At 37.2% G+C, this 24,824-nt stretch overlaps 1 protein-coding gene across 1 annotated transcript; it reads left to right on the top strand.

Annotated features, from left to right (window-relative positions):
• Window positions 1-6,743: 6,743 nt before the first annotated feature.
• On the top strand, window positions 6,744-24,444 carry LOC145777152 (uncharacterized). The gene is made up of 11 exons (XM_082588455.1): window positions 6,744-6,889; window positions 8,277-8,356; window positions 9,431-9,549; window positions 12,997-13,088; window positions 13,915-14,549; window positions 15,339-15,438; window positions 16,851-16,951; window positions 18,251-18,309; window positions 20,347-20,450; window positions 21,108-21,230; window positions 21,926-24,444. Exons 1-11 carry the CDS (start codon window positions 6,787-6,789, stop codon window positions 22,030-22,032), a joined length of 1,623 nt encoding a protein of 540 aa, XP_082444581.1. The 5' UTR covers window positions 6,744-6,786; the 3' UTR covers window positions 22,033-24,444.
• Window positions 24,445-24,824: the final 380 nt, after the last annotated feature.

The following is a 24,824-nucleotide window of genomic DNA, read 5'->3' as shown; positions in this document are numbered from 1 at the left end:
TAAATTAGCTGCTGTTGAGGCATCTACTACAGCCGAAACTTATGATAAAATAAGATCGCTTCATGATCATTTGCCCGCTGAGCAAAAGTTTAATTTAAAAAGACTCTTAGATTTGGTTGGCAATGTTGCTGGTTGTACCATTAATGTTTGGCCTACACAGAAAAAACTTTGAATCATGCAGTCAAAAAGAGGACCAGCCGTTCAGAAATTACTATACAGAAGTGATCGCTGCCGCTAGCAAGTGTAATTTTCAGTCGCGCTTTTGTGACAATTGCCATCAGGTGGCAAGAGAAGAGAGGATCTTAAACAGAATTGTGTTTGGGATAAATAATCCAGTGGCCAGACAAAAACTGTTTCAAGAAAAAGATTTGCAATTAAGTAAAGCTGTTGCGATAATTGAAGCAGCTGAAGCTGTTAGTAATTCTGAAAAAACTTTCAGTGAAGGCAATGTGCAAGCTGTTCAGAAATTTTCAAGGAAAACAGAACAATATCGCAGTAGGGCTTGTTTTTATTGTGGCCTACCATGGAATCCGCAGCATTTGAAAATTTGCTTCGCTAAAGGCAAAGTGTGTTATGACTGTGGCAAAACAGGGCATTTTGCTGGTACAAAAAGCTGTAAGGGCAAGAAGGACCGTCAGCCTCTGGCCAAATTCGATGGCGAGGGAAAATGCTTTGGTGCTGTGCTGAATAGTGTATCTACTGACACAGATACTGTAGAAATTGCAATTGAAGATAAAGGCAATGTACATCATCACAAAGCAGTGATAGATACAGGGTCCGATTGGGACTGTTTAGGTGTGAAGCAGTTGATTTCTGTAGGGAAATCACTAAATGACATTTTGCCTCCGGATTGGGAAATGCAGAGTACCAAAGTAGCCGATGGGCGAAAATTATTTGCATTTGGATATTATCCTGTTAGAATTGGATTTGGAAACAAAAGTATTAACACGAAGCTGGTGGTATTTAAAGAGTTAGACAAAATGATTTTATCTAAAAAATCGTTGCAGAGTTTAGGTATTGTTGTCATCAATAAATACCCATGTTTAACCGAAGATGTGCCAGAAAAAGAGGTATGCCCATTGCAAAAAGGTAGTAGCATATTGCTCCCTTATGGTGAAGGTAAACTGGTAATGAATCTTGAGTCAGAAAACAAATCCGTTGGCCGTGCGATTACTAAAGAATCTCTGATTGAAGAGTTTAAAGACGTGTTTGATCCAAGACTTACACCTATGCCTGGTGAAAAGTTTAAAATTGAACTTGAAAGTGGTTGTAAATCATGCAAAGTCCCTTATGCTAGACACGTTCCTATGGCTTACAAAGCAAAATTGAAAGACGAACTGGATGAATTAGTTAAGGAAGGTATCATTTCTCCAGTTACAAAGCCAACAGATTGGTGCAGCCCTATTGTCGTTACTACCAAAAAGAACTCGGACAAATTTCGTTTGTGTGTTGATTTTAGACAGCTAAATCAGTCAGTCTCACGAGAACTCTATCCAACAAAATCGGTTTTGGAAGCATGTCAGAGCATAGAACGAGAAGAATCGGGGATTTTTTCAAAATTCGATGCTGTAAAGGGGTACCATCAAATTCCGTTGGATGAAGAGAGCAAGGATTTAACCACGTTTATTACGCCATTCGGCAGATACAGATATGAGAGAGCCCCGTTTGGCATCTGCAGTATTTCAGAGCACTACGAGCGTCGAATGGACAAGAGCCTAGAAAACTTGACAAACGTTGTTAAAGTTGTAGACGACAATTGTATTTACTCAAAAAATATGAAGGATCACTTAAATCATGTTCGTTCGTTTTTGCAACGTTGCAGAAAAAAAGGAATTAGACTCTCAAAAGAAAAGTTTGTATTTGGTCAGAAAGAAATCGAGTTTGCTGGAGCAGTGTTATCAAAAGATGGCTATAGGATGCAGCCCAAAATTTATGAAGCCATTCAAAGTTACTCTTTTCCAAAAAATTTGACTGAAATGAGGTCATTTTACGGGATGGCAAATCAGCTTGCTCCATTTAATGAAGATTTGACAAAAGCTCTTTCTCCGCTGAGACCATTGCTAAAAAAAGACGCTGACTATTTTATCGATGAGGAACGACAGCAAGCGTTTGACAACGCGAAGAAGATCCTGAGTTCTAATAAAACCCTTGCATTTTATTGTCAAGGCAGGCCACTAAGACTATTTACAGATGCTTCAAATATTCATGGATTAGGCTGTGTTTTGCAACAAATGCAAATCGATGGATCGTGGAAACCTATTCAGGTGGCATCTAGATCATTATTGGATGCAGAAACTCGCTACCACCCAATTGAGTTGGAGCTACAGTGTATCGCGTGGGCAACCAGAAAATGTCGTACATTTCTACTTGGAAATCGTTTCATTTGTTACACTGATCACCAACCTTTGATCAACATTTGGAATAAGAAAAGACTAGATGAGATGCTTAACAACAGAATTTTAAAGTGCCTTATGAAGTTGTTAGATTATGACTTTAAGATGGAATGGATTCCTGGAGCAGAAAATAAAATTGCAGATGCATTGAGCAGGAATCCATCCTCAAAGCCTGATGAGAACGAGATGCAGGAGTCTGAAGAAGATTCAAAACAACTATTTTCTTTAATCAATGCTTGTGCTCAAGAAGCTGAATGCTCTTTCAGATTAGAAAAAGTTAAAATGGTTGCTGATGAAGATATTGAGTATCAATTGCTAAAGCAACAAATCCTTACTGGGTTCCCAAATGCGAAAAGTAAACTGAATGAAATACTTCAACCATTTTGGCAAGTCAAGAATAATCTCTCTATAAGTGATGACGGCTTTATTCTGTTTGGTTCACGACTATTCATTCCAAAACCTTTAAGGAAGCAAGTATTGGAAGATCTTCATTCGTCACATAGAGGGATCGAAGGAACACAAGCAAGAGCAAGGCTGATTGTTTATTGGCCATCTATTGATCGGCAAATTGCACAAAAATGTCAAAGCTGTCAAAAAGGTTGTCAAGAAGACCGACCATCCAATCCTAGAGAGCCCATGCGACATTTGCCGATTCCAACAAGAGCATTTGAAATTGTATCTGCTGATTGGTTTGAATTAAATGGTATGAAGTTTATTTGCTATACAGACTGGTACACTGGTTGGTTTACCACAGCTAAAACTGTACATGCGGGTTCGAACTTTCTCAAAGATTTTCTTAGAGCAGTCTTTGTTGATACTGCTGTGCCCGATCAAATATGGAGTGATCAAGGTCCTCCATTCGGATCTGAAGATATGAAAGCTTTTTATAATTCTTGGTCCATTAAGTGGGTACCAAGTAGTCCGGAATATCCACAAGCGAACTGTTATGCTGAATTAGCAGTCAAAAATGCTAAACGTTTAGCTCGTAAATGCATGAATGGCAAAGTGATCGACATGAATGCATGGACCAAAGGTCTATTGCAAATCAGAAACACCCCTCATAAAGCTACTGGGCTCAGCCCTTCCGTTTTACTCTACGGTCATCCGGTGCAAGACTGTGTCCCAGCACACCGAAAAAACTTTGAGCGGTGCTGGTACGACAAAGTGGGTGAATATGATCGAAAAATGTATGAGGCTAAGATTCGTAGTGAAAAATACTACAATACCTTGAAGCCCAAAGACTTGTCTTCTTTTAGGGTCGGTGATGAAGTGGTTGTGCAAAACACAAAATCTAAGCGATTTGATCGTTGTGGTGTTATAAAAGAATGTGGTGATAACCGTCGCTATTTGGTGCAATTGCCTAGTGGTATGATTTTAGAGAGGAACAGGAGATTCCTCCGAGCTTTCAAAAAACCAATTGATGGTGGTGTCGAATCACCCAAAAACATGTCGCAAAGTTATTTAAATGTCACCTGTGATGAAGCACCACTCATATCAAAGAATGTTATTGATGTACCTGTTTTTGATCCATGTCATAATATGTTGAACAGTTCAAATAATAGTGATGTTGGAAATTCCGACATTGCTTGTCACATAAATGAACAAAACTCTTGTCTCCCTGAACCTATTCAGATAAACTTACGCAGAAGTTGTAGAACACGTAAACCACCTAACCGTCTTAATTTGTAAAAAGGGGGATGTAAGATTATGACGTCACACCAAGTGTTTGTTGTGATTATTATTCATTGTGAAACCTTTTCGTGTCACTTAGCAATTTTGTGTAGTAAGGTCAAGATTATAGTTGAGCTTCGTTACTGCTGTTAGTTGATTGTCCTATCTGATTAGTCAAGTTCGTTCATTAATAAAAGTAACTACAGCTTAGGGCCAGTGGTTATCTTATATGTTTGATATCAGTTCGTTCACTGTTCTGTATTTTAGAATCTTGTGATATAAAGTTAAGCTGTTCCATGGGGCGTCAAAAGCTACTGTGCAACAAAACCACCATTGACAATACACCAGAGAAATGAATGTCACGAATCGTTTTAGCTTCTGTATTTGAGAACTGGTAGTTATTGTCCCCTTTGGCAGCTCAGATATTTGCCTTTCTAGCAGTACAATCTTTACGGCATATATGATCTTGGCCATCCATCGGGCCTTGTGGATGGCACCTGGTTGTTTGAAGCTAAAGTTCACAGTATCAGAACTTAAATAGGCCACGCATAAACTCATCATTTCTTTGTAGTCGTCACGCCTATACTCTATCTGAGTTCTTGCAAGTTCGAGGACTTCATCTATCCATTCTTGAATAAGAAGACGTGCCTCTACAGAAAAGCTTTGTAAATCCAAGTGGCTCAGTCCTTGATCCCCATCGTGGGGAAGATGATTCCAGCTTGTCCTGAGCCTGGTAAAAACAGTGATCTCCGGAGACTTTGATGACTCAATGTTCAAGTCTTCAAACACATGAGACACTATGATTTCGCCGATGTGGTGTTGGCATGCTGACCATAGCAATGCTCGATCAAGTTGTTGTTGAATACTTATACATGCTGCTGTCATTTGACCTGTATTAGTCGATGTAATATCAAATACCATATTGACTACATTCTCCGAGCACTGCCAGCTATGCAACAATCCACAACTTAAGTTTGAGATGATATGACCAACCCGTTGATCAGTTCCTGTTTTGTAAGCTGGGATTCCTAGTAATTTCAGTTCTTTCGAGTCACCTATGGCAACCGCCAATCTCTCTTCGTGTTCGTACTTATTGACGAGGGTTGGGAGCCCTTTGCCATCCCAATGTAGCGACATAAACTTCGGTGGCATCCACAGTTCTCTACATTCCTGTGCTATTTCTTGGTTAACTTGACGCCTGGCCTTGTCAGCTTATGAGTAGGATTTTGTAATTTTTGAAGCATCTCCTCCAGCTTCTTCTACGAAAGCCTCTGTGAACGCAGCTTGTTGTGCTGCTGTCATTTTTATTCTAGTAGCTAATGCTACTAATTTTGGAGATTTGACAATGTCATGTGGAATGAAAGCTTCAGTCCCTGTGCGCACAGTCCTTTTGTGAGATTTTGAAGCTTGTTCTGGTATAAATGATGATAGCGGCGTTTCATCCTCGCTAGAGCTGCTTTCGAATCCAACAGTAGAAAATAAAGTTTCAGTTTCTCTAGCAGACTTCTCATGCCGTTTCTCTGCACTAACAATTCTCTCCTATTTCCTTTTCAGTTTTGAAAATGATTTCACATCGAAACCAGCTATAGTAGCTATTCTATCAGTCTTCATCGATTTTAGAAATTTTATGTCTTCTGGGTTTTGTATTATTTGCTCGGAATTTGGAGTCCATAAAGGGAATGTTTTCGACAGGTCATTTTGGTACTGTTCAACCTTAGCAATTACAGCAGGAGTTGTTCTTCGTGCCTTCGGTATTCTCCTCAGTTTCTCATTCTCCTGTAACAGTTTTATGATTTTTTGACAACATGTCTGCTCAGCTAACATGGGTATGCCTCTTTTTTCAAAAAATGGAGTAGTTTTCATGTACACTATCTTGGCAGCCTCATATTTTGTGCGATTTTCACTATATCCGTCCTCTAAGTGAAAGATAATAGATCTCAAAATCTGTAGCGCAGTTGGAAGACGGCTTCCTGTTATTTCGCCATCGCATTTAGTGACAGCATCACCTAAGCCAAATATTTTGTTTCTAGTAGTTGTCATGTTAACGTACGACTACAATCAGAAATCTGAAAAGATAGAATTTTGCCCAAAATTACGTTTATTTACAAAAATTTGTAAAAGAGAAAGTAAAACCAAAGCCTAATTGCTGGATTCCAAACCTGAAAATGTAGGAAACGCTGTAATAATAAATAAGGTATGCTATGGTGCACTTTCCCCCTCAAAATCATAAACTTTAATGCGAAACTTCATTTAATTATATATAGTATTTACAAAATGGCAACCCTGAAAAGAAAAATTGATGGTTACCCGCAATCCGCATAGGCAGGACGGCAGGTGCGGATTCCAACCAAATTTCACAAACTTTGTTTTTGGCCTAAATGGAACATCGGTACCGATCTACATGACAATTCATCGACATTGGGTGGTTTGATGCACCCTATTGTAGACTGTAGAGGCTTTGAATCACTGACACAGGCTCGGTCACCGAGCTTGACAGAGTGGAGTTTTTGATTGTTGAAGTCTTGTTGCCCGGGAATTATTCTATCCATTAGATGCCGCTGAATGGAGAGCAGTTATTAACGAGAGTCAAACCAGAGCCACATGATCTTGAGCCGGTCATTTAGTCACTGAGCTAACGGAGCGGACATAGATATATTCACATTCTTTTTATTTAGGCTGTATTTTTCATGTTTATTTTGATCAACAATTGGCAGTTGTTGAGATGGAGTTAAAAGTTTGGGTGGATGGAATACAGCGTGTGATTTGTGGTATTTCTGATCAAACAACTGTTCAAGAAGTTGTTATAGCACTTGCTCAAGCTACTGGTAAGCTAGGCCATAGGTGAATTGATTAGCCTAACTTTGTTATTACATTTTGTTATGAGATTGTAGAGGTTAACATAATAATAGGCTAGTTTCTAAAAGTAAAATTACAAGGCTTAGACTATTTTTAGAACACTTTCTGAGATTCCTCAAAGACTATGATACCTGCACCGGCCATAGCTAGGGATGTACACATTTCCCTCATGACTTTGACAACATGTGTAAATCAATTTTGCTCAAGAAACAGAAGCTATTGTTATCATTATAGGGGAATCATAGTGATAATAACCAATTTGTCCCCTGAAAAAATCAAGATAAAAACTCGGTCTTTTCAGGGAACAAATAAGTAAACAAAGTGTTTAGGGAACAAATTATTTTGTACCCGAATCATAGCCTTGGATGCTATGGTTTACTCATTACTCAAGCATGAAGTACTGTCTATTCGCTGGGTGCAACCTATTTCATCCCCCAAACACTTCATCCCTCGAGTTTGTTCCCTGAAAAGATTGAGGTAAAAAATGCAGTAGCGCCAAAGTTGCTGATTGGAGTTTTTCACAAACACTTTTCAATTTTCACTTAAAAAGTCAAGATAAAAATGCAGTTAGCGTTAGGCAAAAATAATCAATTTTTGCTTGAAAAGAATAGTAAAAAATAAATAGAAAAAACAACCGGAGATTGGCAAAAATTTTCAATTTTACCTTGAAAAGATTGATAAAAAATACAGCAGCACCGAAGTTGCTGATCGGAATTTAGGCCAAAAAAAAAAATTGAATATTAGAGAGCTGTTTTTGAAATGCATTGTTCAAACGCACACCGCGAAAGCCTATATAGGCATTCATATAATTGCGGCCAAATTGCTTGCTCAAGGTTTAGTTTAAATAAGTTTAATCCCCTATTGCGAATCAAAATAGGTCTAAAAGTTTTTACACATGTAAAAATTGGCCCACAATAGCTATAATCTGGCACTGTTTGTACTCAAAGAAACCGCAAGATGAAGCAACGCTGGTTTGACTCTCGCAGTGTGTGCAACTGTGCATGAACAATGCATTTCAAAGTCAGCTTTCTATTGAGCACAATTAAAATTGAAAAATGTTTATTGAAACTTCGATCAGCGACTTGGGCGCTGATGTATTTTTTATCTCAATTTTTCTCAAGGACGAAATCTTCAATAGACGAAATACGTGGCATCCGTATTCACTCAACCCCATAGTTTGGTGAAACCTAAGTGTGCTCAATGTGTATGTGCCATACACACACGAAGTTGGTATCGCTAGTGTGAATGGCTCCTCAGTATAGCCTACCAGTAGCAGTAATTTCATGTGTTGTAGTTTGTGTTTTTGTCACTGTATGCTTTTTCACTCTACACATGCTATTAAGATGTTTTTTACAGGTCGAACTGGAAGATATACACTTGTAGAGAAACGGAGGACCGTTGAAAAAATGCTACCACCTACAGCATATCCTCTTCAGGTAATAATGAACTTCATATCAACGTAAATCTTGGAGAAAATCATGTCAAATCCACTGACATTCTATTGAAAATGAATTAAATGTATGGCCTATAATATTTGATACAAAGTTACACGGTGAACAACAAGATCTATTTCAATGCATCGATTTTTAGAACTTGTCATTGTTGGGTCAACGTTACTTACTACAGCATATGTAATATCGTTATAACAATAATAATAACAACATTTATATAGCGCCACAAGCCGCCACATCCACCTTTATTCTTAAAAATTGATGTTCACATTTAGTTTTTTACATAAACTGCAAATCTATTTTTTCTTTGAACTGAGATTGTTGAGTTTTTGACATAAGAAATAGATTGGATTAAGAATCCATGAACAGATCATTTGCTAAGAAAATATTTTTATTTTTTCAAAATTGAATTTTCTGCTGCGTTAATATAAACAATAAATACTATTAACCACTTGTGGACGGATGACGTATATGTGCAAGAAGACTTTTGCAATAAGGTGAATAATGTATATACGCATTTTGATGATAAGACCGACGTGGTTTATACATGCACAACTTTTAGCAATTTTTTATTTTAATATTGGCAACATTATTATGTTGTGCACTGGGGAAACCACCGCACAGAAGAACAATTCAGAAACAAAATTACAATAAAAATGTTAATTTTCTCTGAAATTAAGTCTGTCTGACAGGCTAACCGAGATAAAAAGAAAATTATCTACAAATGGTTGATACTACAAAGCTGTGCTCAACGCCAGCAAGTAGCCAGACAAAGCAAATTTCATCAAATGCAATTACTAGTCTCTAAAACCCTTTACAGGCTGTGTCACCCTTGCTTGGGGTCATCAGAAAGTTTTTATTCAAATAGAAACGTTTTCAAAATCAAAATTCAATTTGGATAAGAGGCTTCTGATGATCCCAAACAAAAATCCATTTAACAACAACGAAAATGAACAGTCATATTATTAGCTGTCAAAGTTTGTATATACCTACCTTTTGCTTTAAGATATATGTGTGATTAGTATGGTGTTATACCAATGTTAATATCTAACATTGAAGGTGCTTGCACAATCTGGTGAACAAGCTAACCAAGTTCAGTTTGTGTTGAGAAGAACTGGAGGAAGTTCAGTTAGTGAAGTTGAGGAGCAGGCAACTCCTCCTGAACGTACAACTTACAGGTGAATAGAAAAAAAAATGTAATGGCATAGTCATTTATACTACACTTCATAAAGCATTTAATATATACTTTTTTAATAGATGCATTATATTTTTGTGATGTACAACAGGCAAGGTCTGACAAGATTCATCTACATCCTACTAAACAAATCAACTCTTTTGAGCTTTCATTTTATAATAAGGTCTTGTGATCGCTGTATGTGTTGATACAATCAATGTATTGTGGAATGGAGAACTTTGCATGTTCTTAGTGCATGTGACCCATAGCGATCTATACACACAGGTCTTTAACAGCGTACGAAATAGAGGCCTGACTGCAGGTTGATGCAATTTTAATTTTGAAATCTAAGCTAAATTTACTAAGAATGATAGCTTTGAGAATTCAAGTTGAATCCCAAAACACTGCAAAACTCTTAATGTAACGGTAACGTTAAGAGCTATCTTCTTTGCGTCATGTTTATGTCATTCGTCATGTCATTCATTTTTTAAATAAGCTATTTGTTGATTTTATATGATATTTCAAATATATTTTACATCAAAACTACCTTTTTCACAAAACGATGCTGTAACTCAAAACAGTCAAAGAATTTTTGATGCCAACAAAACTTTTGCATGTAATGTAAAGGCAATTACATCGTTTTAACGTCGCCAGACGTTGAAATCGTGTGCAACAGGAAACTTTTGCTGACTGGTATATAGGTTGAACCCAATTCAAATAACCCAATCAGCCTAACAGTAACAGTTCGTATTTACATTGATTCAATTTCTGAATTTTGAATAATATTCAATCGTTGGATTTACGGAAGGCGTCATTGGATTTTCAAAAAATCGCCGAATAGGGAGCTCGCCGAAACGGGCCATTCCGAACAGATCGGCCTTCAATAGAATTTTAAGCTACATGTTGTCATAGCCTATAAAGGTCGCCATGGTGTGACCTCATCCTCACGAGATGTTAAAAATATTAATTTATTAAATTTTTAAACTGTAGTCAATTGGGGTAATGCGCAGCCAATTTTAACAAACTTTGCTCTCATTTGGTCAAATTACACCTTAGACAAGCCAGTTTTAACTTTAAGTGCCTTGCTACTTGTAGATCAATTGTACTAAGAAGTAGGTCAAGTGCGCCTTTTGTTTGTTTTCGAGCGAATTTTCGGCATCGCTTGCGCAATAATCGCTTAATTACGAATGCGCGTTGGGCTAAAGCGCACCGCGCAATCGAATGCGCAGTTAGCCTGCAATATAACAGCTTTGTGCCCTTGCAGTGTACCACCAGGCAAAATCGGAAAAGGGAAATTTATCAGTGTTTAGTACACTACAGTACAAGCTTTACATGACAAGCACAGACCTCATTTATAGCACGAAAAGAGAAATGATTCCTCATACACACAAAGGTACAAGCTGCCTTTGCCGGCGCAAGCTTCTAACTACGTTGATTCAATGTCAAGAAACACAGAGTCGACAAAATGTAAGATTTTGCTGACGCATAAAATAAACGACTAAACGAAGCGGCGTTCACAAATAACAACACAACGGGCATAATGTATATAGCTACTTTAGCATCAAAACAAATCAGTCAGTTGCCTAAAAAACTCTGTTTATGGCACAAATTATCATTATCAAAATAGCAGATAAAAATTATGGCTGTTTATGGCACAAATTATCAACAGGGGTTATTGTAACGTCCGCTTTGTCTATTTTATTGCAACGTTACAGTGATGTATTTTGTTTATCGTTGTTGACCTTTGCTTTACTTGAACTGTCTGGATTGCTAACAACAACACAACATATAAGTTTTAGTTGAGTTTCACGTGTTCTTATTGTGCGTTTTTAGACAATCTTTTAAACACAGGTAACTTTGAGATTTTTTAAATTTGCGACCGTCTAGAGTAGACTTTTGTTGAATGAAACAAAACGATTTACAGTACAATTACGAATTCCCTTTCTCAAGGATTGGCAATTATTGAAAAACGAATAGGTCATAATGGTTGTATAATTCGATGTAAACTGACGTTATATTGTTGACTAATAAGTTATTGATTTAACGAAAACAAACCACAGGTGCAAACACAAATACGACAGAGGCCAAAACATTATAAAAGAAAAAACAAAAACAGGTGGCTTTTTTAGTACAGTAGACTTGCAAAGGAGAAAAAAGCCAAATAATTAACAAACGAGTCACAAATGAATGCAGAGGCTTAACTAAGAAATTTGGCAGTAACAGCTGTAGTTGTTGTTGTCTAAAACTTCAACATCTTAATAACAACGGTAAATTTTTAATTAAAACTATTACACACTTGTAAACCTTGAAAGATAATTTGTTAGGACGAAGCCTGTTGAAGCTGAGATTTGGAGATGACTATGTGAATAACATTGACTGCTCTTGTGTGAAGTGGTTCAAAAATACATAACTCGTCCACTAATTCCACTATGCAACTAGAATTTAAACAATTTTAACGGATTTGTCATTCGAAATTTACTTGAGTTTTATTGATATTGACGGGACTTGAACAATCGCTTGCAAAGTGGCATCTGTTTCCAAAAGTTGCGCATCCTCTTTGGTCTTGCTAGTTTTTACGATATCTTTCCATGGATGGTTTTAATGCAAAACATTTGCAGTGTAAGATTTCGATATAAGAAATAAAACATGGGATGTGAAGTTCTGCAGAAGTGGCTTGAATTTACAGAAAGAAACAAGTGTATCATATTGCTAATTACTAATTTGCTAGTAATTTATATTTTATTTATTTAATTTACGACATATTCTTTTGTGCCTGGTTTTGAATGGTTTAGCGAAAACATTTGTGTGTCCAGTGATTTATTGTGCATTGTTACAATAATAACTTACGCTGGATGAATTATAAGGTTCACGTTTCAATTAGCTGGGTTCTTCAATTATAATTAAAGGCTAGGCATGTGAACAGTTTGGTTGGAAATGCCCGAAGCTAACAGCTCTTGTCATCGTATTGTCATTTAGCAATAAGCATCCCAGGCAGAAAAATCCGTCATTTTTACATTGATTTAACGTCTGCAGACGTTGAATCAATGTAAAAAGACGTTGAAAAATGACGGTTTTTGCTGTCTGGGGTCTTTCAGCGAAGTGATGTTCTTGAACAAAACGAAGAAGGTTTTCTATACAATCGATACCAATTGCCAAAATCTTGGACAAGGACCAGATTTGATCTTTAAACAAAAAAAAATTGCCAATATCATTATGATTAAAATGTGGCATTGTTAATATAGCGCTGGTACACTCAGAAAACTAAATCTCAAACGCGTATTCTTATCATTGTCACGTGAAAACTTTCAAAATGGAGTGATATAACCTAAGCCATCCACAATGCTTTGTTGTGAGACTTTCCTCACAAAGGTTAATTTTTATATCTACCCCAATTATATTTCTTGCTTAACTTTGTGTTGCATTGTTACTCACCTTGTTGCTTGTCATGCAGAAAAAGCTTGCCACCGCAGTTGAAACACAAAGAGAAGAAAGAAGCTATGATGAATCGTAAACAGGCAAAAAGAAAATCATTGACAATTACAAGTAATGACAAAAATATAGAATTCCATTGTACTATTCTTCAATAAATTAATCATACATAAATGAACTGCGTTTTATATTGTGCGGTGTTCACAATAAAATCCATCAAGGGGATGAGGGGATTTTTAAAACTAATTGAACCCCCAATCGAACAATAATGGAGGATGACATCGGCCATACTCTAGTTTCACCCATGATGATCTCAAACAAGGGGAAGCTCAAGTATGGCGTCTTCCATTATTGTTCGATCGGTGCCTTAATGAGTGAAGGCTATGCTTGCATGGGCGACTGGGCGTGGTATCTCAGCCAGAAAGTTAGTCCATTATTACATTGATTTAACGTCTACGATGTATAAAAGACAGTTATGCTGTCTGGATATGACAAACTATAACTACTGCATGTGACAAAATCGTAAAAGTAGACACTCTTGATTTTCTTATGCTGGTGTGACTGCTTGTTGACGATGCTTTGTGTTTTATCGAACTTATTTTCCTGTTTTTAATTGAAGAAGTTGTTAGTAACACCGTGCACAACATTGTCTCTAATGTCTTAGACAAGCATCGAAACAAAAAAAACAAAAACTTTTGGCTATATTCTGACGATGTAGATTCACTGATATTTGTGCAGCTTGTTAGAATTGAACTGTTTCGGTACTGTTTAAAAGCATTTTTGTTTGCGTTCTAACAACAAAATTTTGTCGAAACCTGAACGAAGTGGCTTTATTTTTTATGCTCCAATTACACAAGTATACTGTGGTTTTATTGTGACCGAAAAATATAGTAAACTACAATACATTTTTGTACATATTTAACTTGACCTTTTACTTTAGGTGGTGGTTCAGCTGAAACAACCCCCAACAAAGGCACTGCCATTGCAATCGGCGAAAGAACTGAGGGAAGTAATATACACTCGACTACATATAAAACCAAAATGCAAGGATCCCCCAAGAAACCCCTCATGCCACCCACCTATCGAGGGCAAGCAGTTAATCCTCAAAGAACGTCTATTTCATCTCAGAGCGATATCCCACAAAATAGCAAAAGAAATGAAACTGCCACACCACCTGTGTACAGGCATATCCCTACTCCAGTACCCACTGCTTCCAAAAAGAAACCTTTAATGCCTCCGCATTTGAAAAGTGATTACGTACTCAAAACACCTCCACAGCCACTCCAAACAGCGGTGGCACCCTCAGAACGTGACCAATACCTCCCTCGTGAACGTAGGATAGACAATGACAATGTATCGTCACGGCATCGGAGCTATGAAGCACCTTTGGACAAGCCTGCAGCTTATTCCAAATCTAGTGACGCATCCAGAGCCCGTGTAGAATTTACCCGACTTGTATTGCAGCAGCATGAACACGTAAATGAACAGAGTTTAACTCTGAAAAGCCTCGATAAGGAATTAGAAAAATACCAAAGCCAGTTGCAAAGGCATCAATCTGAAACCGCCCAAGTCAAGGTAAGATTTATGTTGGCATCTAAAAGCTTTATAGACGGTGCATTGAGGCTCGGCGTATTGTTAGGTCCCAGACCCAGAGGTGTACGGAATCAAGTTTTCTGGACTCCTGCTCCAAATATTTTGGAAATTCTGACTCCAATCCTACTCCAAACGCGAAATGTAAATAACAGTCTAGATTTTTTAAAGTGTTCTGCATATAACACTTATACCTTCCCTACTCCTTGTCATGAAAAAAAGTACATTTTCAATGAAAAAAATATTGCTTAGAAAATAAAACTGTAGAAGTACACAAACATAACTACTTCGACAAGTACAGAGTAAATATTTGGGTCAAAAACATCAACGGGTAAAAAAATCTCACTCCGACTCTGTTTTTGCCAAGAATTTTAGGCTACGGCCGAAAACCTTCTGTACACCTCTGCTAGGTTTCTCTGCTGAAATTGAAACGCAGCTTTGGTGGGCCAAAAATTATCAAAATAGTGAAACGTTTGCCAATAGTTTATTGGGTTTAGTTATTTTTTTCCTATTTACTTGCAGACCTCTGTGTATCTAAAGTTTTCACTGTAGCCGATGTCGATAACTCACTTGCCCTTAAAACGCAGACGATTTCTGAGTTAGTGAGACCTCAATTCCCGTTTATGAGCCTTGCCAGGAGTCTACCATGGCTTTGTTTACGGTCAAACAACATTAAATTTTTGATGAATCACAAGTGGCAAGCTTATACCATCATTTGGTGACGTGTTCTGGAAGCCACTAACTAAATGAAATTCGAACGGAATTATTTTATAGAAAGAAATCGAGACATTAGAGCAAAAGATGTTAACAAGTGAAGTTGATTCTTCTGACGACGTTTCTATGCGGGATTTTTTTCAAGAAGAAAACAACAAAGGTTTGTGTCTTATCACGATCCTATTCAACATTTTTAAGAAATCCAAGTTATTTCTTGATATTTTGCCAGATTGGCCAGGAATTGAATCAACTATAAAGGATTTCGTGAATGATGGCGTTGTAGTTTCATTCCAGACATACATTGATTTAACGTCTGCAGATGTTAAATCAATGTAAAAATGACAGATTTTTCTCTCTGAGATGTTGCTTATTGTCAAAGCGCTTAGTCAGCAATCGTTTCACATCTTCTCAATTCCTAAAAGCTAGTTTTGGTAGCTGGAACGTTGCAGGAAACAGACGCTTTGTCGACCTATTTGTTGTCCATGGCATTGCCAGCTGCTTCACAAGTTCCATCGACGTGTTTGATGACTGAGATATACAAGAAAACGAAATGTTTGTTGCAGCAGCAAATGTCAAGCATATGGCTTTGTCAGAACTCAGCAGATACACATTCTTTTCCAGACAATGAATCAATGTAAAAAGCGACTGATTTGCTGTCTGGAATTATTGCTCAATACTTTTTTACATTAGTTTACATCTTTTAATGATTAATCGGCGTAAAATTGCAATTTATCACCAAGAACAGGTTGTTAGTTTAAAAGGCTGGTATCTCACTTGTTTGCATTGAGTGCTGGTCAAACAAGTTCCTGTTTGATTTTACGACGTGTACCTGCGTTGAATCAACGCAACAAATTTAGGGTTTTGACTGTTTCAACTTTATTGGTCCTTCAAAAAAGATTTTAAAATGATTTTCTGTTTGTTCAACGTAATCCATTCCAGACAGCCAACCAACCGTTTTTTACATTGATTCAACGTCTGTACACGTTTATTTGTTGTCTGGGATACTATCCGCCTGTGGTGGGGAGTTACTTTGTCAACAGAAAGACAAGTTGACAGCTAAACTATTTGTAAATATGTAAAATATATTGTTATAATGCCCGTGTTGTGTCTTGCCTATCTTTGGTACAAGAAAGCAAACTCTCTCCCGAAACTATAGAAAGACAACTCTTGTTGACCCTTGAGCTGCATACCAGCCCAAAAAACAGATCCTCTTTACGTAGATATGCTTTTTGGAGACGTTGATTCTACGTCTGCAGATCAGCTGTCATTCTTAACAGCAAAATCAGTCATTTCTACATTTATTTGAGGTCTTGCAGATGTTGAATCAGTACAAAAGTAGCGAGTGATTGCTGTCTGGGTGTGCTGTGAAATTTGTGTTTCATGTTCATCTTGATGATTTGAAATGACATAATAATCGCCCGACTTAACGTATTCAATAAACTCACTTTCAGATAACTTGAACTGAAAGAAGGAAAAAGTCATTGAATCAATGATAATACATTCAATACTGTTTGTGTATTCGTCGTTATCTAATTAGAGATTATATAATAATACAGAACTTTGCATTGCCAGGAAACAAGCTGCGAAGCGAAATCACCAGAAAACAATCCGAAATATCTTCTGTCAATGAGAATCTAAAGGATTTGCAAAAACAAATCGTTTTTCTCCAAAAAGTTGGTTCCCACTACCTATGTATATTTTATATTTCTATTCTTCAATACCAGCCCTAAAGTAAAGAAGATCCAGACAGCACATCGTGTCGTTTTTTTACATTGATTCAACGTCTACAGACTTGGATCAATGTATTGAATCAAATCAACTTTGCATTACGTTTAATCAAGCAATATAAAAAACGACCGATTTGCTGTTTGGATATTCACATTTGTACCACTCGTTTGTCGACTGATTTGCTGGCTGAGGATTACCCAAAACGAGTAGTTGATTTTCTTCGAACGAATTGTAATCAATGTAACAAAAGATACATTTTGTTAGCTGGGAATTCGGATTGCACTCAATCGTAGCAAGTTGACCAAACGGTATCGGCCAGCAAATTTGGCGCTTTTTAACGTTAAAGTTTTCCCTTCATTTGCATGAATCTTTCTACGAATCAGGCTGGTCTCTGGATGCGTGAAGTATTTCAGCTGGCAAAGAACCCTTTTAAAACAACAGTTGCAACGTTGCAAAGTACTTTTTTACATCGTTTCAACTTTGCTAAACGTTGAAATTGCGTAAAGCGATAACATGTGTGGTTGAAAAACCTCTCCAAATCAGACGGAAGTCACTTTTACACAAGATGATAGATGAAGAATAGAGCTTGCGAAGCTGATGCACTTTTGTGTCCTTAATTGGTTGTAAACCATCCCAAAGAGCAGTAAAAAATGTAACGAAAGTTCAGCCAAAACGAGTAATTATTTTTGCTCAAACTAACTGTAAAATCAATGTAAAAAGATGGCTTTTGCGAGCTTGTAAGGTTAGACACCCATAAATTGTCACTTGAGCAGAATATTTGCTCCGCGGTGTCAATTTTTGTCACGTAAATTGTTATTGATTGGGAGTTTCTGCGTAAGGTTGAAACGGGGCTATCTCTAACGATTTGAATAGTGTCATTTATACGTCAATACAATGTTAATTGACGTTTTCCTTATACAGTTGCCAGCCTGGACAAGTTTGCATAGTTTTAAACGCTTCCAGAATTATGAGGCTGTTCACCAGGCATTTAGTTAAATAATATGATGCGCGTTCTACTGGTGCAAATTAAGCTGAACCATCACACGATGTATAAAGTGACAATCTGCTTTTATTCCGACGTTTTGTCACTTTAAAAGCAGTTTGTCACTTTATACATCGTGTGATAGTTGAGCTTAATTTGCACCAGTAGAACGCGCATCATATTATTTAACTCCCGGAATTATTGATGTAAAAACTTGAAATATCAGTTTCGTGTAAGACGCAGAAATTTTCAATGTTTGTAGGAAATTGAAAGAGAAGCTGACTATCAGAATCAAAGAAGAAGAGAGATCACAAAAAATAGGTTTGTATTTGCAAAGCATCATATTGTTCTAACAAACGTGTTGCGTTGATTTAATGTCGATTAAGTTTGTGATGAAATATCTTCTGATATTTTGTAACTTGGCATTCAGTTTGCTGTGTGTTTGTGATATTTACTGAGAATTGCAAGAGTTAATTGTTTACTTTTTACAAGTTTTTTCTTGGAATAAGTGGAGTTTGGAAGAAGATTAATTTTCGCGTTTATCTCAAGACTCTATAGGCCGTTTAAGTTGTTAACAAGCTCAGTTTAAGCCATAATCATGTGGTAGTTAGGTTGTATCGATTTAAAGCAGAGGCGGTTATTCAAGCCACCATCACATAAGTAATTTATTTTCACATTTTTTCAACTCCGCCAGACTTGTTTTCGTACTAAAACCAATTGAATTCTGTACTAATTTCATGGTAGCAATTTCAATTTTCATTTTTTGATTAAACTATATAGTTCATACATCTTGCTCAAGCACTTGTGCAAGCTCACTCAATATGCGCTTCACGACTTTTTCTGTGATATAACATTCTTCTGCATTTTCCAATTTTTTCAAATGCATAACAAAACAAAACTTGTGAAAACCTGTTAAAGGAAAAAGCAATAATTAACTCACCAAAATCAGATCTTATCGAAAAGTTAAATTTTTCATCTTAGGCACAAAATTTGTTTCACCTCGATGAAGACAAAATGATTATTATTTGGGCTGATGAGTGATAAATAAAAATGCATAATACACCATGGAAGAAAGCCATCTTGGCAATATAATGATAAAAAAGTTCAGATATCCCCCTCAATGGAAGCGGTTGACTCGTTACGACCAAATATTATAAAGATTTTAGCAATGGACAAACGCACGCACAGAAATGCCCTTTCCCTTAAAATTAGATAATTTTGCACGTAGCAAAACAGCAAATCCTTACTACACTGGTTTTGATCTTACTAACTTGAGTTGACAACTAAAAGATTAAAAACGATCAAACGCTGGTGTAACCGAAACATGATGATGAGGTCATAAACGCGTTTGCAAATGCTTGGTTAGTAACAATGATTAAAACGTATTCCTGGAATGACACTACTACTTCTTGCCTATTCGGGTTTCAAATCCAAAACAGAAAAGTTTCAAGTTCATGAATAGTGCAATTCAAGTGACTGGTGATGCCCACAACCCCCTCTCCCCACACACTTGAGACTTTATAATTCAGAAAATTTTCAAACCAAACTTATGAAAAAAAAAATTCTAAACATATAAAAAAAAATTACTTCGATGTTGAATCCGAAAATGTTACCCGTTTTCTTTCATCGGGTCTACATGTTTGGTAAGTTGCATTTGATTTTTTTGGCCGCTTCATCGCTTTGCGTTTGAGAATTGTGACGTCGTAAAAGCAATTCAGCAATTGAATTAAGTTTTCATGACATTACAACAACATTTTGCATAATGACGATCAAAGGTAGCATGATTACAAATGTGATGGAGAAACAACTTGAACTGATTGAAACAGACTGATTGCATTTTTTAATATAATGCAAAAAATTGATTCAGAAACAATCAAAACACTTTCACGCAACACAGTGTAATTAATACTGACTCTAATAAAGAAAAATAGACGAATCAATGTGAGAACACCATAGTTTTAGTGGTACTGCTATTTACTACTTCTACTATGCAAATAAAATTACTACCGTGTAAAATATGAAAAACAATTGGTTTTAGTGGGAAATAACCAAGTCTCGTCTTTATTTTGTTAAGTGCAAAAAACAATTTTTATATTTTTGTTTATATGAAAATTGAAATTGCTACCGTGACAAATGAAAGAAGTACAGAATTAAATTAACTTTAGTACGAAATAATTGCATCCCGCGTCATTTGTGCCATGTGGCCTAGGAATTGCGTCATTCATGTCTTGCGTCATTCGGACTGCGGCATAAAGTCGTGTGTCCGCAGCTGTCACTTGCCGTCGAGTCAAAACTGCCGATCCCCGGAAATAAATACTTTGTTTACTCTCACGTCCATAATGTTGTTCAACCTACCAGGTACGGATCCTTGGATGCCGGTGTGAGGAAAGCAAATGAGACCAACCGCAAAACCGCCTTGGAATCGGAGAGAATTGAAGACCAGATAAGCAGGACGGAAGCAGGTTTGTATTTTGCATGCAGTGAATGTTGAACGTCCCCAGACGGAAAATCAATCGTTTTTACATTGATTTAACGTCTGCAGACGTTGAATCAATGTAAAAAACCGACTGATTTGCTTTCTGGATCATAGCTCTACGGTTAGGCTTTAAGTTAATGCAACATTTGAAAACTGAGGTTTTCAGGGAACCCGCATTGAAATTTGATGCATGAATCGTTGACGGGAAGTTCCCTTTCAATTCAAATAGATCGCAGGTTGGATAAACCGACGTCTCGTTTATCTGTCCGACCAGATTCTACGATGACGTAGGACACAAATCATCGTAATGAAAACGTTTCGTGTTCAAATGACTAAAGCTTTTGCCACTAGAGCTATTTCTACTCTTTCAATCTTTTGCCTTAATTGTCGAAAGGGCGTTTGGCTAAGGTGTTCTGCTGATGGCCTCAGCCATTTAGTTGATTAGAAATTTTTATTAAAATTGACGCTTTGGTTTATCAAGCCAACCGCAGACAGCAAAATCCATCATTTTACATTGATCCAACGTCTGCAGACGATAAATCAATGTAAAAATGATGTATTTTGTTGTCTGGGACGGACGCGATAGAGGATTTATGGTTTGACTCAAACGTCGTAATTTCAAAAGCTAACTTAATTTCTGCAGCAATTTATGAGAAGCATGTGATGTTGGAATCGTTGAACAGAGAATTACGCCAAGTCAACCTTCAGCAGTTCATTCGTCAAACCGGAACGAAAGTGACAGTTCTCTCGCACAAAGATGGCGGAGGTATGTTTCTTTATTGGTGTAAGCTTGTTATTGATTTACAATAGGAGTTAGGTCATTCGTTTTATGCTGATTGCACCATTGGCTTATTAAGTGTTAAAACGTTCTTTCTATGTATGGCTGTCGACTATAGAGATTGTTTATTTGCCTTTCAATATTACAACTCAAATACACATATGGGCAAGAAGCACCAACAAACCTTTCGGTTTTCCAGTCAACGAGCACACATAGCCTAAACTTGAGTTGCAACTCTAATGGTTATTTTGTTCGAATTTTTCAATCATATTATAAAATGGTGATTTAATCCTGTGTTTTTCACGTTTTATTTGTCTGATACAACTTACTTTTAGTATTCGTTTACCGTCCCATAGCGCAGTCGGTTTAGCGCCCAGATTTTCTTCACAAATAAACGGCAATATCACAAAACAGTGGTTCAACTCTCTGGGTGTGTGCTTCAGCAACTCACTTTAATGCCGCTGTCCATTCAACGACCACTGGTGGATGGTGTAGTTTGCAGATAGCAATCGGAGGCGTCGTTCTGTCAAACTGCGTCACTGGTTTAAAACCTCTACAAGGAAACGAAACTGCCAACTTTCAAAGAACTTTTTTCAGTCTTATGATAAAGATTTAATCAATTGATAAAAACTTCGTTTGCGTCGTATCAAAATGTTGTCGAAACTGATTTTGAATCTTTGCAGATGCCACAGACCATAACCAAATGACGTCATCACTTGATTATGACCTCATGGAAGAGCGAAGTCGATTACCATCTTCGAGCAGTGAATCAGGAAGTGTCTGGGTGTAAAGCATTACTGTTGGACGACACGTCTATTGCTGCGTCTTGCCTTGTTTGTTGCTTTCTTGTGTCCACACAATAACAAATCCGCCATTTACTCAACGTAACTACAATTTTGAGAAGAAAAAACAGAGCTCAAAAAGCTGAAACTAAACTCATCTTTAACAAACATTTTAAAAAGTAAACTGTGCTACGAATCGAACAAGTTTTTGAAATACAAGATGACTGTAGGCTAAATTCTGGCTTTTGAGTTCTATAATTTCACTTAAAATGACTAAGCATAGGCATTTCAACTATTGTACTCCTACTTACTAATTCCATGCAAAACTACGCGATTTGTTATTTTTAATTTTTGCAGTACATCAAGTTATTTGTTTTTGTTGCCGGCCCCTTAGCGCATTCCCCCACACGGGCAGAATTTAGGCCGTGGATGAGTGCAGGTTGAGGAGCGAAACCCCCTGTGATTTATTTCGTCCTCCACCTTTCGAATTGTTTGCTTCGCCCCTGGCGTTGTTGTCTGAGTAACCCAAACAGCAACATTCGTCATTTTTACATTGATTCACCGTCTGCAGACTGCAATTTGTTTGCCCCAACTTGTACTAATTGTTAGTTTTTACAACGTCTAGCGACGTCGACGTTGTAAAAATGACAACTAGGCTATTGTCATCAGAAATCGTTGCAACAACAACAACCTTTCTAGACGGCAAATCAATCGTTTTTTACATTGGTTCAACGTCTGCAGATGTTGCATCAGTGTAAAAAACGCCTTTTATTGTCTGGCTTTATATGGTATAAAGTCAATAGACGTTGAAAAGGCAAGGTGACTTTTTGAACTTACTTTCATTTTGTTTGATATACGAGCATTTTGTTGTCTGCCTTTTTACCCAATCATAGTGTATTTTGTGCTCATTCTGCGGTGTTCGACCAAAGCGTCGTTATTTCGCCCATGGTACTATCAGTATTCGTTACATTGTGCTACTTGTACGTTGTTTTTTCAACTTTAGATTCGTCCTATTTTTGTACATTGACGATTTAGAGCAAAATATTTCAACTCAAGCAACTTTTTACACTTTTAAGCCTGAGTTTTCTGAATTTCTGCTGAGACACTCTAATCCCGTCGAAAGACGAACGATTGCAGGCTTATGCAATTCAGAGATACTTATTGTAGTGGTACTTTATTGATAGTATTGTAGTACTTTACCGACTGCGTAGTTTTAACTTTTTTTTGAACTGTATACGTCTAGGCTACCCAGAGGTTGCCAACCGTCTTAGTTTTGTTTATTCCCTTCTGAAGGTTTAAACTAAAGCAGAGCGACCTATACACAACACAGGTCTTGCCAATGTGCAAACCTGAAATCATGACTGGAGGCCGATGAAATTTTTCATTCTGAACTTTAGGCTAAATAATAAATATACTTTATATTTCTTTAAAAGGAATAGTTTTGAGTATCCAAATGGCCAAAGTGTGATCACTGGATTTCAAACCACTGGAAACTTTTAGTTTTACTTTAACGAAAATGAAAATTATCCCTGTTGCCAGATGCTCTTCGGATTTTCACCACAAGTGCCTATATCTATTTCATTATTTGTATGATAAAAGTAGCCCAAAACACACACAGACTGTATTTATGAACCACTACTCAAACTATCAACTAATAGTAGCGATTTTGACTGCAATGAAGTTGAGCAAATCGGCTTCCAGTCAAATTTAAAGCTTGCACGTTGGTATGGTGTGTATATAGGTCGCCATGATTTAAAGATGGGTTACACTTATCCAACCAGCAGGTTTAGGAACGATGATTTAACGTCTCATGTTCCCCGCACTATGAAAGTTGGACTCCCACGAATGCACTTCATCTTTTTTGCATTACTGGTAGTAAATTACCTTTGGTTGGTCTGTACGATATATTTATCACAAGAAACTTATTTTTTCTTTGTTTGTGGCACCACGAGATAACCCCCCCCCCCCCCCCCCCCCTTCTAGCGTGAAATCCTTTGAATGCGACTTGGAGTGATGTGTTATAAACCTCACGTCCCAGCTATCAAAAATCAAACTATCTAAGTCGACTCTTTTAAATTGGTTTATGGTCTGGCAACCCTGGAACGACGCAAAGACAGCAATTTCTTCACTTCAAGTGTTGCCGAGATAAGCAACCGCCCAGACAGCTAAATTCATCATTTATATTAAACAATAACGGATTAAATTTTGCTGTCGATGTTGTTGAAACACTAGTCTGCTGGATCAAACATGTTGCCAGCCCTAGTGGCTATTTGCTATGCTTACCAAGTGTTTTTCAAACTAACGTGTTTGTATCAAATCTATATTTTTAGTTGAAAGATGTCGTCGTGTTAAATTTTGTCTTAAAATACGTTACAAGTAGGCTGCATTTGCTGACGTTTTTTCACATTTGGTGGGCCAAATAAAACACAAAACAATAATCGCAGTTGTTGCATCTGACGTGTGAATACAGTTTGCACAGAGAACACGACGTTCTGAAGATGTGAGTCAGATTGGTTTGTGAAACGTCGGCATTACTTTGTTCTGAGGCTGAATCCCAATCCGTAAAAATTTTAGATGACGTCACTTGCGAGGTAAGGAAGCCGAGTTTTTATCTCCCCATGCTAGATTGTAAGAGCAGACGGCCAAGTAGGCTACAATGAGAACCATATCTTCTCATCCCCGATACCGTACCGAAAACAAATATGTCTTACCAAGACCTGGTGGAAAACTTCTTTTGATGAGCTCCGAAGTAAGGGGGATAAATCCCCCCCAATATTTTGGCATCATCTCCCCCAATAAT

The sequence above is a fragment of the Aplidium turbinatum genome, chromosome 9 (assembly GCF_918807975.1).
Source record: "Aplidium turbinatum chromosome 9, kaAplTurb1.1, whole genome shotgun sequence".
NCBI classification, from domain to species: Eukaryota; Metazoa; Chordata; class Ascidiacea; order Aplousobranchia; family Polyclinidae; genus Aplidium; species Aplidium turbinatum.
Note: the sequence above shows the minus strand (reverse complement) of the source record. Positions and strands in the feature narration are given on the sequence as shown.